The 15,624-nt window shown below is 38.7% G+C and overlaps 1 protein-coding gene across 5 annotated transcripts in view; it reads left to right on the forward strand.

Moving 5' to 3' along the window:
• The first annotated feature begins 11,059 nt into the window (after positions 1 to 11,059).
• The window catches only part of RNF216 (ring finger protein 216), a 138,593-nt gene continuing 134,028 nt past the window's right edge, over positions 11,060 to 15,624 (forward strand). For all 5 annotated transcript variants that reach the window (XM_077758751.1, XM_077758752.1, XM_077758753.1 and 2 more), the window contains exon 1: positions 11,060 to 11,189. In XM_077758751.1, coding sequence (XP_077614877.1) covers positions 11,123 to 11,189 — 67 coding nt within the window. In that variant the 5' untranslated portion in view covers positions 11,060 to 11,122. The remainder of the gene's footprint in view (positions 11,190 to 15,624) is intronic.

Consider the following 15,624-nt stretch of genomic DNA (forward strand, 5'->3'; position numbering starts at 1 on the left):
GCCAGATGGAGTGGCGTGAACTTGAGAAAATAGCCAGAGAGCCTGGGGCCAGATTTTGGATTTCCCCGTAAACTTCTTAAATAGAGGCTAGCGGCAGCAAGTAAACGAGAAGCTTTCCAGCCCCTATGTAGGAATCTGATAAAGGAAGTTGAGATACGAGTCAAGGAAACGGAAAGTGTATGAAATAATGTAGTTGAGAGAGAGTGTTTGCTAACTCCGATAGCTATTTAATGAGCATTCACTATATTCTAGGCTGTGTTAAGATGTTTGCAGACCTCAGAACCAATTATCCCGCCTGGCAGTGTTATTTTATCTTCCTTGTCAGTAAGACAAACAAACAAAAACAAAAAACAGCTGGACACCGTTCTAAGGATTTTCTGTAAAACTCTTAATCTTCAATGATGGGGGTTCTGTTATTGTCCTTAGTTTAAAAAGGAAGAAAATGAGGTGCCGAAGAATAACTTTTGAAATCACAGAGCTGGGGCAAAGCTAGGACTTGAACTCCTTTTGGTTCCATAGTTCATGTTCCTAATTATTTTGCTATTGCTGTAAATGATGTTTTTTTCAAAAAGTTTTTCTGGAATATTTACTTTGTGCCAGGCGGTGTGCTATGTCCTGCAGCTATGGAACAAATAAGATGCAGGGTCCTACAGTCTCGGAACTGATTTTAGCAGAGGAAATAGAGACTTAACATAGCTTCCCAAGTAAGTGTGGATCATCATTGTGGCAGGCACTTTGAAGGAGTGAGATGTGTTGTCATTGGGTATGTCAGGATAGGTTTGTCTGAGGAAGTCACGTTTAAAATGAGAAACTGAAGGATGAATGCAGTTAATTTGGTCCAGCAGGCTCCGAAAAATAACCAGTCAACCAGAGGAGGAAAGAGCATGGCATTGGCATGTTCAAGGGACTGAGCCATTGTCCCTGCAGAATGGTGAATGGAGGAGGTGTAAGGGGAGGCTAGCTAAGTCAGCAAGGATCATATGAGACACCGTTTCTTAGGCCATGAGATTTTGGCTCTACCATAATGAGATTTTGTGATTTAAAAAAACAACAACAGTAAACCTTAATGCTGTATGAAAGAACCCAGAGGCACTGTTGGGGTACAAGAGACCATGGATTCGTGAGTTCATGGAGGAGTCCCTGTTAAAAGATCGTTGAAGACATTGATTTTCTTTTCCCCCTTGTGGATGAGAATGTGCTTGCTTAATCCAATTTCTGAACCAATTTTCGGTTCACATTTGAGGGAAATCTTAAGGTTATATGTTAAACTGTTTAGTGCACCCAGTGAAGATCGTGAGTTTAACTTTTGGTTTAAAAGCTTTCCTATTGTAGAAAGACACTAATAGGATTTATTTTATTTTATTATTTTTTTAAGAGAGATCATGAGTGAGCAGGGGAGAGGGACACAGAATTTCTAGAAGGTTTCATGCTTGGTGTGGAGCACAACACGGGTCTTGGTCCCATGACCCTGGGATCATAACCTGAGCTGAAACCAAGAGTCAGATATTCACCCGACTGAACCATTTTGTCTACATGTTAAAATTTATGCGCATTGCATTTTCTTATTCTGAACTTCTCACCTGCCTTGTTCTTAATAGTATCGCCATCCTCCAGTCACCCATCATCTGGGTCTACTTGGACTCCTTTCTTCCTCTTCCGCAATGGCTCTTTACATACAAACGTCCTGTTGAATCTACCTCTAGTTGGTGTCGTATCTTTACTCGCCCTGCTTACTGTTCATCCCTTACTAGTTCATCCCTCACTGCCTCTAGTTTCCTGGGTTTCCTGCTGCCAGACAAATCTACAGTCTTACATATTGCAGTGAGGTTGGTTTTCCTAAAGTACAGGTCTGTGCATTGCTTTTCATTGGTTAGAAAATAAAATTTGAGCTGTGCTTCAGTTATCCATAGATGCATAGCAAACCACCCTCAGACTTAGTAACTTAATAGTCTTATTTGTTGGCAATTTTATGAGTCCAGAGATTGGGAAGGTCTAACCTGGGCTGGTTTTCGGATCCACATGTTGCTAGGAGAGGTGGTACGGTCGGAGGTACTGCTTCCAAAATGCTTTTTCACTCCCATGCATTGGCAGGGACTGCTGGGAGGCTGGACTCCGCCACATTTTCTCTCTCCGGGTAATGTCAGGGCATTCCATGTGGTCGCTCCAGCAGGGTAGTCAGACTTCTTAATGGTGTTTCTGGGCTCCAGGAGCCCAGGTGGAAGTGGCTGAAAGCTGTTCTACTGGGAGCACCTGGGGGGCATCCAGTTCTGAACTTTGGCTCAGGTCATGATCTTGTTCCTGAGAGAGATCTAGCCCTGCACTGGGCGCTATGCTGACGGCAGGGAGCCTGCTTGGGATTCTCTCTCTCCTTCTCTCTGCCCCTCCCCTGCTTGCAAGCACACGTGCTTGCTCTCTCTTTTTCTTCCTCAAAATAAAGAAGCATTAAAAAAAACAAAACTGTTCTCTTAAAAGCAAAGTGTGGAACTAGCACAGCATTTGGTTTAACTTACATACAGCTGTCTCGACTCAGCTTCCCTGCCTGCCTGCCTCTCCCAGCTGGAACAGTGTGTATTGCACTAGTACTTTGTACTGTTACGCTAATTTGTAGTGTACTTTAATTGTGTGCATAGTTTCTCTTACTGACTGAACTCACCCAAGTTTTTTGAAGCAAGATCCATGTTAGGTTTTCTTTGTAGCTCCCATAATGCCTAACAACATTTTTATACCCCGTGGCAAGACCACAGTAAATATTTGCCGAACTCTTTAGTGTCTAGAAAAGTCAGAATGTATAAGAAAGCAAAAAAAAAAAAAAGAAATGCCTTAAACTTAATACTTAGTAATAACCTTATTAACTTTTTATTTTGTTGATTTAATATTAACTGTTAGTACAGACTTACAGTAAATGGATATCCAAATAATGGTTAAGATGAGAAGCTGGAATTTGAATGAAGAGCAATAGTCACTTAGAGACACTTGAAAAACCATGCTGCGAAGACGTGTTGTGGAGCAAGAGATTAACTCCTTAAATTGGAAACCTCTTTTATTACCCCCAAATCAGTGTTGCAGAAGTGACCAACATATTTATGGAGATACCTCTGGAAAGTGGGAACACTAAAAAAGTCCAGGACCATGCAGTATTGGGAGCATGTGGAAAGAAAAATGGAGATGTAACACAAATAGAAGAATGAGAAGAAAAATTATTTATAACTGAAGAAAATCCTGATGAACTGATTGTTGTCCCGTAAGCCATGTTACCGGTCTCTGGTTATGTATGGCCCTGTTGAACAGCTCCAGTCTCTGACAGAGGAAGATGTTTTTGGAGCCATCCATTCAGCCACCATTTGAGACGCAGGAAATACAGCTATGACTAAGACAGTCAAGGACATGTGGAGAACATGATTCAAATATGGACTTTCTCATATGTTGATACATCCATCCAAGGAAAAGAAGAGGATTTAAAAAATAACTAGTTGTAGGAGGCAGAAGAGAACGCAGAATTGTCATCTAATTTTGTTAAATTTTTATGGTATAGTAGTACTACGTATGATTCTCCACAGAATAATGAAGCGATGAAATATATATTAATTTTTGGTTCTGGCTTGGAAGCATTAACTGCTATATTGACTATAAAATGCAGTCATAAATGTACATATGAAAATTTTTACAACACAGGAGGCAAGAACTAAAATACTCTTTTAGGTAGCATTTTTGATTTCTAGATTCCACATTTATTTAACCACTTTCTTCAGCTGTCTGATCAAGAACCTATTTCCACAGGAAAAAATGAAGTTTCTTATAGAAAGAAGTAAAAGTTTAACTGTGAATAGTTATAATAAAACTAGTAAAAACTAACCTGGAAGAGGAAAATAAAGCCCTCCCCTCCCCCCATGTTTTTGTGTATTTTCAACTAATTAATAAACACTGTACATCTATTGTGCACTTTGATAACAAAATTCTTGTTTTGGTGGCATTTACCATTTGCAAATGGCCTCTCATTTATTTCATCTTCCAACACAGCCTTACATTAAGAATAGCTGTTTCCATTTCATAGGGAATAGTAATAGTCCTAATGTGACACTTGCTATGTGCCAGGTACTATGCTAAACACTTCATATATTTAAATCAATTAATTTTGAAACAACCATTCTCATTTTACAAATGAACGAGGTCCAAGGAATTAAGCAATTTTTGCAGTCACTGATTCACTAAATGATGAAACCAGCATTCATGCTTAGGTAGTTTGATCTGAAGCCCGGATGAGAGGACATGACCTTTGCAGAGAAGCTAGTCAGGAGAAGTTGTCATCAGACTCCTTTTCTCGCTGCAACTTGGGGCCTTTTTATGTACCACTCACTCGTGCAGAATCTTGCTCTTAAGTACCACTAGTAATCTGTTTAACCACAAGTTTGACATTTTAACTAAGGTAGATAAAAATGAATCACATTTCTATTTGATTTCCATTGTAAAATTGAAGGAACCTTGTGATAAAAGAAGAAAGGAAAATTGACCAGTAGAATTGAGTGTTCAAAATACTTTTAAAAAATTGTATTTGAAATAAAAGTAAAGTTCTTAAATAGATGCAGTTCAGATTTGACATCAGAACTCTTACCTTTCTACTATGCTCTTTATAAATGATGTCCTGATTATTTCAAGTGAGGTTTGTAATTTTTAAAAATTGAGTTACCTTTGTCCAGTTATAGATACCAGAGAGGTCTGCTGTAAGGCTTAAAACAGTCTTGATACACAACTTAGTATTCTCTAAGTTAGAAAAATGCTAATGTTAATGACTTTTAATTCTTCATTTAATGAGAAGCCAGGGCCTGGGGGCCTACTTTCTCTAACGTATGTGGTTTCTCCCAGGAAGGCAAAGAAAATCTCAATTTTCTTAGAAAGAGAAACGTTGAGTGGGCGGGTTATAGATAGGATCTTGGGACTAAAAAGTCCCCATGGCAGTTAGAATTGTCCTCCTTTGGTTCTTAATTATTTTCACTTTTCTAATTTTCATCTAATTAAAGCAAGAAGATGGTTTAAAAATCAAAGTGCAGAAAGACTTAAAAGCAGTAGTTCTCCCCTGCTGACTGACCCCCCCCCCAGTCACTGTTTCACAGAGGCAACCGCTTTTTTTTTTTTCTTATAATGACTTTGTTTGCCTAACTTTTCTATTGTGAAATACAGTACACACAAAGAAGTTTCACCCCAAACTGAGCTTGGGCCTGTGCCTAAACTTCACCTAAATGAAGTTATTCAATACATATTTTCTTATGTCTGGATTCCTTCACTCGGCCTTTATGTTTTAGGGTCCATCCATGTTGTGTGTGTGACTTCACAATGGCCCTCTCCACCCTCGTATGTATGGTTTTTAATTATGTGAGCATAGCATTATTTGTCCATTCCTTGATTGATGTGAGTCTTTTTCAGTTTTTGGCTCTTAGAAAAATACTGCTGTGAATACTCTTGTGCATATAAACACACAGTTTTATAATCTAGATCACTAGTGGTGGGTTGTTGGGTCAGAGCATATTATTTTCCACTATAGTTTATGATAAAGTACCGGACTTTTTTTTTTTTTGCATAGTTGTAGTACCAGTTTACTCTCCCACCAGTGGTATGTAAATTTCTCCACTGCTCCAAGGCCTCTACAACTCTCAGTCATTAATTTTCAGACATTTAGCAGGTTTTTTTTAAGTTGTTTATTTATTTTGAGAGAGCGAGCAGGGGAGGAGCAGAGAGAGAGAATCCCAAGCAGGCTCCACACTGTCAACACAGAGCCCAATGTGGGGCTCAAACTCTTGAACCATGAGTTTATGACCGGAGCTGAAGTTAGACATTTTACCAACTGAGCCACCCATGTACCCCTTAGCAATTCTATGGGTATGTAATATCTTGTGAGAGTTTTCTTATCCTTCAAAATAAAACACCCATATTTAAAACCACATAAATGTATGGCCTAATGAATTATAAGATGCTTGTATTCACCACTTGGTTTAAAGTAGACCATCCCCATCTCCTTCCATGTATCCTGTCCTGATCATAATTCATCCCTTCCCCCTAAAATTATCTATTATTCTGACTGTTACAGTCATTTTCTTGCATTTCTTTATGGTTTTATCACCCAAGAGTATATTCCAAGATACTATAAGCCCATTTTAAAAATGTGATATATGGGGGCGCCTGGGTGGCTTAGTCGGTTAAGCGTCCGACTTTCGCTTAGGTCATGNTCCTCTTCCATTCCTTTTCTTTTTTCCTTATAACTTGCTTGTTGAACCTGAACCATTTGACCTATAGTTTTCCAGAGCTTAGATATGTGTTCGTCAGACCTCTAAGAAATTATCATTCCCCTATATAGAGAGCCTTTTTAGATATTTTTCTCCCTAACCCTCCCCATTAAATCCTAAGGAATAATATTTTGCTGGGTGGAAGGTCACAGCCATTGTAACACCTTAAGGTCTTTTCACATCCTTGCAAAAGCGCTCCTATTAAGAATACGTGGTCTGGATTGCATACTTAGGATGCAATTCAAAAATTTCATTTTTTCCTCTAGCTTCTATTCTAAAATGTGGCTGGGTCCAGATCCTTAACCAAACTCTGGTTCAGTTTCTTTGACAAGGTTGTAACTAGTGTTGTTTTCTCAGAAGGCACTTTTGTTTTGTCTCTGTGATGTTAGCAGCCAGTGATAGTCAAGGTTTAGATCCAGTAATCATTTAGGATTGCAAAATGATAGTATCTCAATTGAATTTTTTAATTGACACTGGAACACTTTTATAAAGAAACGGTTTTCTTACCTACTATTTGGTTATCCAGTGATTTATAGTTTATATAGGAAAGACAAGAAAATACCTGATTCTTTGCCTTGCCTTTATTTTACCAGTTTTAAAGATAATATATCAGTAAAAAATAATTATGAACATTTTCATGTATATGTTTTGTCAGAGGTTCATGTCATATTATTATCTTTATTGGCACTCAGAATGTCCTATGTTTGGCCAGTGGGCACCTCTTCAGGACTTTTTTTTCCCGAGTTATTCTGACAGGACCCAGGCTTTGATAAGTAGTTTTTGATAGTTTCCTTGATATGTGACATGACAAGATATTGTAGGCTCATTGTGTACATTTTTGATCCAGATTTGAAATTAGTAGTTCCTCCCAAAAGGCCCTGGTTTCTTTTGGTAGGAAACAGTATTTCAAGACCATAATTTAGGGGTGCCTGGGTGGCTCAGTAGGGTAAGTGTCTGACTCTTGGTTTTGGCTCAGGTCATGATCTCACAGTTTGTGAATTCGAACCCCACTTTGGGCTCTGTACTGATGGTGTGAAATCTGCTTGGGATTCTTTCTCTCTCACAAAATAAATAACCTTTTAAATCAAGGCCATAATGTAGACACTACAGATAGTGATTGCTATAAGTAAATTGATGTTTTCAGGCCTTTTTTTTTCTTTCTGTACAGAACTAAAATATTTTAGGAGTTCATGCTGGTATTATTTAAGTTTAAGACTGTTGGAGTTTTACTTAACTTCTCTATAAGTGAAATTCCTTTTTTTCTACACAGAGAATCTTGATTCTCAAGGACATAGGGATTAATAGGATTAGAATATTCCATAACTCCTAATTTTTTTAACTTGTTATACACACTGGTGCCAGAATGAAAGTCTCAGGACATCACAACCAATATGATCACATTCCTTTAAAACTTCGCATATGGTTCCCCTCCCCATGGTTTTTATAATTGTACTATATCGTTTAATTTTAGTTAGCATTTTTGTGCTATAAGTAATTACACATTTAATGTTTACTACCAGTCTTTGTGGTATTGTCTTTAGTCATTTTGGTTGCCTGAAGTTTATTTTTCTGTCAGTTCCTCAGGAAGGACCTGTAGAAGTGATCAGTATTCCATAGGTTCTTATATGTTGATAGATTGGTGCCCCTTTTTCTTTGAAATTATTTTTGCTGGATATAAAATCTCTGGCTCCCATTTTCTAAAAAAAAATTTTGAGAGGAAGAGCAGAAGGAGCAGAGTCACGGGGAGAGAGAATTCCAAGCAGGCCCCACACTTAGTGTGGAACCCAACGCATGGCTCACTCCCACAACCCTGGGATCATGACCCAAGCTGAAATCAAGAGTTGGATGCTCAACTGATTGAGCCACCCAGGTGCCCTCTGGCTCCCATTTTTTTTAAAAAAGAATTTTGTGTCATTTTCTAATGACATAAAGCATCACTCTCAAAGTCTATTATTAATCTAATTTTAGTTCTTTTATATGTGTCAAGCCCAAGTTCTTTAAAGTCCTGTAATTTTGCTAGAGCGTGTTTTGGTAGTTATCATTTTGGGTGAGGTTATTTCATTTTGTTTTGTTTTTAGGTATGCACAGTGTTTTTTTGAAGTGTAGTCTTCTAACATTCTTTTTTCTAAGTTTATTTATTTTTAGAGTGAGAAAGAGGGAATGCAAGGAAGCAGGTGAGGGGCGCGGAGAGCATCCAAACAGCCTACATACAGTCAGTGCAGAGCCCCACACGGGGCTCAATCCCACCAACTGTGAGATCATGAGCTGAGTTGGATGCTCATCTGACTGAGCCATCCAGGTGCCCCTTAACATTTTTCACTTTAGGAAAATTTTTTTTACATTACAGGTTTTAGTATTCTCTTCTCTTTCAATTTATTCAAGAGCTGCTATTTGTTATGTTAGACAGTCTTGACCTTGATGATTTGTTCCTTTATCTCTTTATTTTTCTATTTAAAATTCTCCTCCTTTCATCTTTTAGTTCTTCTGAGCAGTACGTGTTGTGTTTATTCACACTTGTGTTCCTTCTAATTTCGTCTTCACTCCTGAAGCTTTTTTCCTTTTCTAATTCTTTCCTGAGATCTATCATTCCATTTCTGAGTTTTCTTAGTTCTGATTTATGTTGTTTTATGGCTTGTGTACTTTTTTTAATGTTTTTTATTTTTGAGAGAGAGAAAAAGCATGAGCAGGGGAGGGACACAGAGAGAGGGAGACACATTCTGAAGTAGGCTCCAGGCTCTGAGCTGTCAGCACAGAACCCGACACGAGGCTCAAACCCATGGACTGTGAGAGCATGACCTGAGCCTAAGTCAGATGCTCAACCGACTGAGTCCCCCAGGCGCCCCAGCTTGTGTATTTTTTAAGTGTCCTTTAGGTTGTCCCCTCTTCCTGGCATATGTTCATTATTTATAAGGATGTTGTTTTGCTTCTTGTTTTTCTTAGAACTTTATATGAGCTTTGATATCAGCTCTTTTCTTTGCTCATTTTTAATGAAATTGGTTTTTTCAGAGGGTAGTTTGGGATACCTTTTCCAGCTTCACAGAACTCCCTGTTCATTCAGTGTTCAAAATATGACAGCTTGCTTTTTTTTTTTTTTAATGTTTTATTTATTTCTAGGAGAGNCGAAAGTCGGACGCTTAACCGACTAAGCCACCCAGGCGCCCCGACAGCTTGCTTTTTGAGATTTCCTGGCTTTGTCCTCTAGTGTCATATAGACCTGCCTTCTTTCCTCTGTCTCTGTGGTCTCTGTTGTCTTCTTACTCAGTGTCCCTCTTCCCAACTTTTCATCTCCTTGTAGGGCTGCCTCTGGCAAGGGAGCCCTGCTAGATCAGGTTGGAAACTTTCCGGGTCCTAGGTGGTCTCACCCCTCTCAGACCTTAATCTGCAGCCCCTGTGCTCACCCACTTTTGAACTGAGCAACCGCCTTCCTGGTGTTTGCAGCTTTCTCAGATCGGCCTGTGTGCTTTGCAGTGGGTACCTGTTGGTTGTCTGGGGCTTGGCCTCTTCTCACGTGTGAATGATTCCTTGTGCTTTCTGAGGCACAAGTGGCACTTTGGAGATCATGTGGCTCTTGGTGATTTGTCCTCACAGGCTTATATTTTGGGGTTTGTGGTTATTCTTTCTTTTTTTTTTTTTTCAAACTTGGAATTTTTTTATAGTTCTTTTTTTTATACTTATTTTTGAGAGAGAGAACGCGAGTGGGGGTGGGGCAGAGGGCGGGGTGGGGGGGGGAGGACAGAGGACCTGAGGCAGGCTCCACACTCTCAGCAGTGAGCCCAGTGTGGGACTGAAGTCACAAACTTTGAGATCATGACCTGAGCTGATGTTGGACTGTCAACCTATTGAGCCACCCAGACATCCCGGAATTTTTTGTTTTTTAGATGAAAATTTGAGGTAGATTCAAAAGCTGTGGTGCTGCCATGTTGCCAGAATTCCTTTGTGGTTTCAGTTTTACATTACTCTGATGTCTCATAATGTTGGGCACTTTTTCATTTGGTTATTGGCCTTTTGGGTTTCCTAAAGGTACTCAATATTGGGAGTTCAGATTTTTTAGCTCATTTTTCCTTTAAGTTGTCTGGTTTGTTTTTCAGTCAGCATGTAAGCATTCTTTATATTTGTTGAATAGAAACCCTTTGTTATGTGTATTGCAGATTTCTTCTCCCATTGGCTTGCCTTTTCACTCTTGGGACACCAGGGTGGCACAGTTAGGTGTCTAACTCTTGGTTTCATCTCTGGTCACGTTGTTAGCCATTCTAGCAGGTTTGAGGTGATAGCCTGCGGTTTTGATTTGCATTTCCCTAGTAATTAGTGATACCGAGCACTTTTTCATGTGCCTATTGGCCATTTGAATATCTTACTGGAAAAATGTCCATTTAGGTCCTTTGCCCATTTTAATATTGGATTATTTGGGTTTTGGCTATTGAGTTGCAGGAGTTCTTTGTATATTTTTGGATTTGAACCCCTTATCAGATATTACGAGTTGGAAATATTTTCTCCCATTCTATAGGTTGCTATAATGGAGTTTTTAAGTGTATTGTTTTAATTCTTTTTGTTCCATCTGTTCTTTAATCCTTTATTCCTCTTTTATATGTACTTCTGGAATAATTAGGTTTTTTTTTTTTGTTATTCTTTTCCCCCCACCATTAGCTTTTTAGTTATGCATTCTTTTATTGTCCTCTTTAGTGGTGTTTTCACCGTAAGCTTAGAATGCTACCTTGACCAAATATGTGGGAAGAGTTTTGATACTCCCTCATTCTCAATATTCTTTTTTTCTTTTTCAGACCTTTTTGAGCAGATAGTCACCATGTTCAGATATTAGTAAGCACATATGTGTATGTCTGCAATTGAAAATGGCAGAAGGAAACAACAATGAAGAGGTAATTCACTTGAACAACTTTCACTGCCACCGGGGACAAGGTAAGTGTTCTCACTTTTTCATCATTGCTTTTTCCCCTTATGTTACAGTTAGATAGTCTTTGAAATGAACCTATTTTGCACCATGTAGAACCCAGAGACATTTCACTTTTAGACGTCGGAACATTTGATGTAATGGACTTTCATCAGACTAAAATTTTGTGTCAAATGGTGATACTTGCTGGCATGAATGGACTTTATTCTCAGAAATGGATTCATAAGCTATTAATGAGCAAGCCAAAAAGAGCTGTGAATGTGCAGTCATTGGATCTTAGGAAGCGGGAGTGTGGGAACAGTGGCAGCTGTGGTTTTGAAAGAATGGGGTCTTCAAAAGAGGGCTCCTCCAGGTACTGAAAATGCTGCTCTAGCATTTTTGCCCCTTCATATTATGCTTCATTTATTGTTTTGCCAGGAGATTCTAGTTGCCTTACAGGGGATTTTATTTTATTTTTTTAAATGTTTGTTTATTTTTGAGAGAGAGAGAGACCAGGGGAGGGAGAGGGAAGGGGGGGGGAAGAGAGAGAGAGAAAGAGAGAGAGAAAATCCCAAGCAGACTCTACGCTATTAGCGCAGAGTCCAAAGTGGGGCTCACACCCATGAACCGTGAGATCATGACCTGAGCCAAGATCAAGAATTGGACACTTAACTGATTGAGCCACCCAGGCACCCCCTTACAGGAAATTTTAGAACATGTATTCATTTTATAGTGTTTAAAAATAGGGGGAAGTTCATTGATTCATAAAGGGAAAGGAGCTTGCATTTATGTAACATTCCTAAATGCATATGAAATTTTTTGTCAAATCCTAATTCACATTTTCACGTAGGCTGAAAGGAAAAAATTCATGCTAGTGAGTAGGAAAAGAGTATATTTTATAAGTATAGATTCTGTGGAAGAAATTAGAACACTTTTTTGTTGTTTTTTCCCATTAATATTTTGTGCTTATGAAGATATTCTTTTTCCTAGAAGAGTAGATTGTAAATTACATACGTCTGGCTTTCAGAGAACATTTAAAGTCGAACAGATTTTATTAAGCGAATAATGTAGAAAAACAAATTAACATGCTTAAGCTATGCACATTATGAATACAAAAAATGTACTGATTTTTTGAGGATTTTATTAATAGTTTATTCTAACTTGGTAGTGCAACCATAATTCACTGTGATTGAGAAAGTTTTAAATCTTAGCTATAGTTTGGATATGTGATCATTTTCAAATTTTTTCAGCATGTATATCAAATTAATATAGTTGTGTTTTAACTGGGTTTTAAATATACTTGAACAGAATTTCAGAACAGCTTATTCCTTTGGGGAAATTATTGACTTTGGAGGTGTATTTTTCGGTTAGACAAGGTTTGTGTATTTTGCACCCAGCATGAGGATATTTTTTCAGGGATGCAGAGTTGTTTTGCTTTTATTAGCTGTATTAATAATTTTTATTGTGCCAACTCTGTAGGTTTTTTATTTTTAAATCATGTTTATTGAAGTCTAATTTATTTAAATAAATGCACACGTTTTAAGTGTATAGTTCAGTGAGCTTTGAAAAATGAATGTACCCATATACCACACATTTCTGTCATACCACAAAGGTGCTTTTATGACCCATCTGTGGTCAGTCCTCTCCCCACTCCTGGCTTTAGGAAACCGCTGATCTGCTTCATATAAATGGAATAGTTTCACATAAATGGAACCAGACCGTGTATACTCTTTATGCCTGAGTTTTTCTCCCCAACAGAATGGTTTGAGATACATCCACATTGCATTATCAGTAATTAAATCCTTTTTTAATTGCCGAGTAGTATTTAGCTAGAATTCTATACCCAGTGAAAATAGGCTTAAAAAGGTAAAATAAAGAAAGTTTAGGGACACCTGGATGGCTCAGTCAGTTTTAAGTTAAGTGTCCGACTTTGGCTTAGGTCATGATCTCACAGTTCGTGGGTTCAGGCCTCGCATCAGGCTCTGTGCTGACAGCTAGCTCAGAGCCTAGAGCCTGCTTCAGATTCTGTATCTCCCTCTCTCTGACCCTCCTCTGCTTATGCACGCAAGCTCTCTCTCTCTCAGAAATAAATAAAACATTTAAAAAAAATTTTTTTAAAGAAAATTTTGAAGGAATAAGAATGAAAAAAGATAGGTTATGCAAATCATAGCACAAAAGAAAGCTGGTATGTCGTATGTTATCAGTTAAAATAAACATTTGAGCCAGAAGTATTGATACTAAGAATTCATAATGATAAAAGGGTTAATGCACTGGAAAGACAAAACAGTTCTAACTTCTATACACTTAGTAACATGGCATCTAAAGCAAAAATCGACAGAACTAAAAGGAGAAATGGATAGGGGCGCCTGGGTGGCTCAGTCGGTTGAGCATCCGACTTCGGCTCAGGTCATGATCTCATGGTCTGTGGGTTCGAGCCCCATGTCAGGGTCTGTGCTGACAGCCAGCTCAGAGTCTGGAACCTGTTTCAGATTCTGTATCTCCCTCTCTCTCTGACCTTCCCCTGCTCACGCTGTCTCTCTGTCTCTCTCTCTCAGAAATAAAACATTAAAAAAAAAAAAAAGAAACGGATAAATCCACAGAATGGGAGATTTTAACTTGTTTTTTCCACTAACTGACAGAGAGCAAGCATACACAAACATTTGTATGAATATAGAACACGGAAGATCATGATCAACAAATTTGACATACTAGATATAGATGGAATACTGCACCCAGTGTATTTTCCAAAACTGACCATATTTTGAGCCACAAAACAAGTTTCAAAGGATTGAAATCATATAGATTATGTTCTCTAACCATGCTGGAATTAAGTTGTAAATCAGTTACAGAAATGTAATTAGAAAATCCCTGTATGTGTGGAAAATAACACACTTCAGAACAACTTATGGTTCAAAGAAGAAATCACAATGGAAATTGGAAAATATTTTTAATTGCATGATAGTGAAAATACAATCTTGAAGCTTATGAGATTCATCTAACTGAATAATCTAAACCAGGGCGCAGCCAACTTTTAAGAGCCAGCTAGTCACTGTTTTTCCCTTGTGAGTCATGTGGTCTTGTTGCAACTACTCAGCTGTATGTTAAAGTGAAGGCAGGGGCACCTTGGTGACTCAGCCAGTTAGGCATCTGACTTCAGATCAGGTCTCAATCGCACAGTTCATCAGTTTGAGCCCCACCTCAGGCATTGGGCTCTCTGCTGTCAGCGCAGCACCTGCTTTGGATCCTCTGTCTCCTCTCTACCCTTCCACCGTGTGTTCATTCTCTCTCTCTCCCTCAAAAATAAAAAACATTTTAAAAAATTGTTTAAAAAGTGAAGGCAGCTATAGATAATATATAACTGAAGAAGCATGGCTGTGCTCCCATGAGGACATGAAGTAGCAGGTACCATCCCACATTGCTGGTATATTCACTGCTGGTGAATATAAATTGGCACAAACAGTTTGGAAAATTATTTGGCATTATCCACTAAAATTGAACATATGCTTTCCCTATAATTCAGCTCTTCTGCTCCTAAAACGTACCCAACTGAAATGAGCATACCAAAAGATGTGTAATAATGTTCAGTATCCAAAATACTGCAGTATCCAAAATTGCCAAGCCCAGGCTGGAACCAACCCAAATGTCCATTGACAGAAGAATAAATAACCTGTAATTTCGCCACTTGTGATACAGTCACATGGTGGACTGTGTGTAACAGAGAGGGCTGCTGCACATGCCACCACATGGGTACGTGGAACTAGTATTTGCAGGGAAGCCAGAAACGAATGTCTGCTCAAAATCAAAACTAGTCTGTGGAGTCAGGAGGCTTTTAATGTACTAGAAATGTTGTATTTACTGAGCTTGGTGGTGGTCACTCAGCTGTGGGCCTTTTGTATTAATTCACGGAGTTATATTTTTGATTCATAGACTTTGTTACGCTGTAGTTTTTTTTAACTATATTTTTAAAAACTAGTGTGTTTATACATGGTTTGTTGGGGGAGTATTTTGTCATCCACTGGGCTTCACTGTGAGGTGAGAAGTTTCAAGCCAGCTTTTTCATTGGGTCTTTCAAGGTGGGCTCTAAGTGTTTTTTTTTCTTGGGCCAGTTCTTCTGGAGAGGAATCGACAGTTTCCTGCATATGGAATCTAACACTGACCGCCAGCGTTCTGGGAGCCAAACAGCAGAAAGCAGGGCCTTGTTCATTATTCTATTTCACTGGCACCTCTTTCCTCTCTTGACCCTGTGCCTGGTGTCTAGTGCCTCTGCCTCAGTGTCTCTTCATAATGGACCTTCGCAGGGTGGGTTTTTTGGAATGACTGAGGAGCCTGGCAGATTCTCTCCCCAAAACCGGTGAAAAATGAGAAGAAATCGTCCCCAGCTCCACTCTACTCTCTACTTGGGGTGCTGTCCAATTCATGACTTGTTTAATAAAGCAAATTAGATCTTAAAAAACTAGACAGTAT

This window comes from Crocuta crocuta, unplaced genomic scaffold, assembly GCF_008692635.1.
Source record: "Crocuta crocuta isolate KB4526 unplaced genomic scaffold, BGI_CrCroc_1.0 scaffold273, whole genome shotgun sequence".
Taxonomy (NCBI): domain Eukaryota; kingdom Metazoa; phylum Chordata; class Mammalia; order Carnivora; family Hyaenidae; genus Crocuta; species Crocuta crocuta.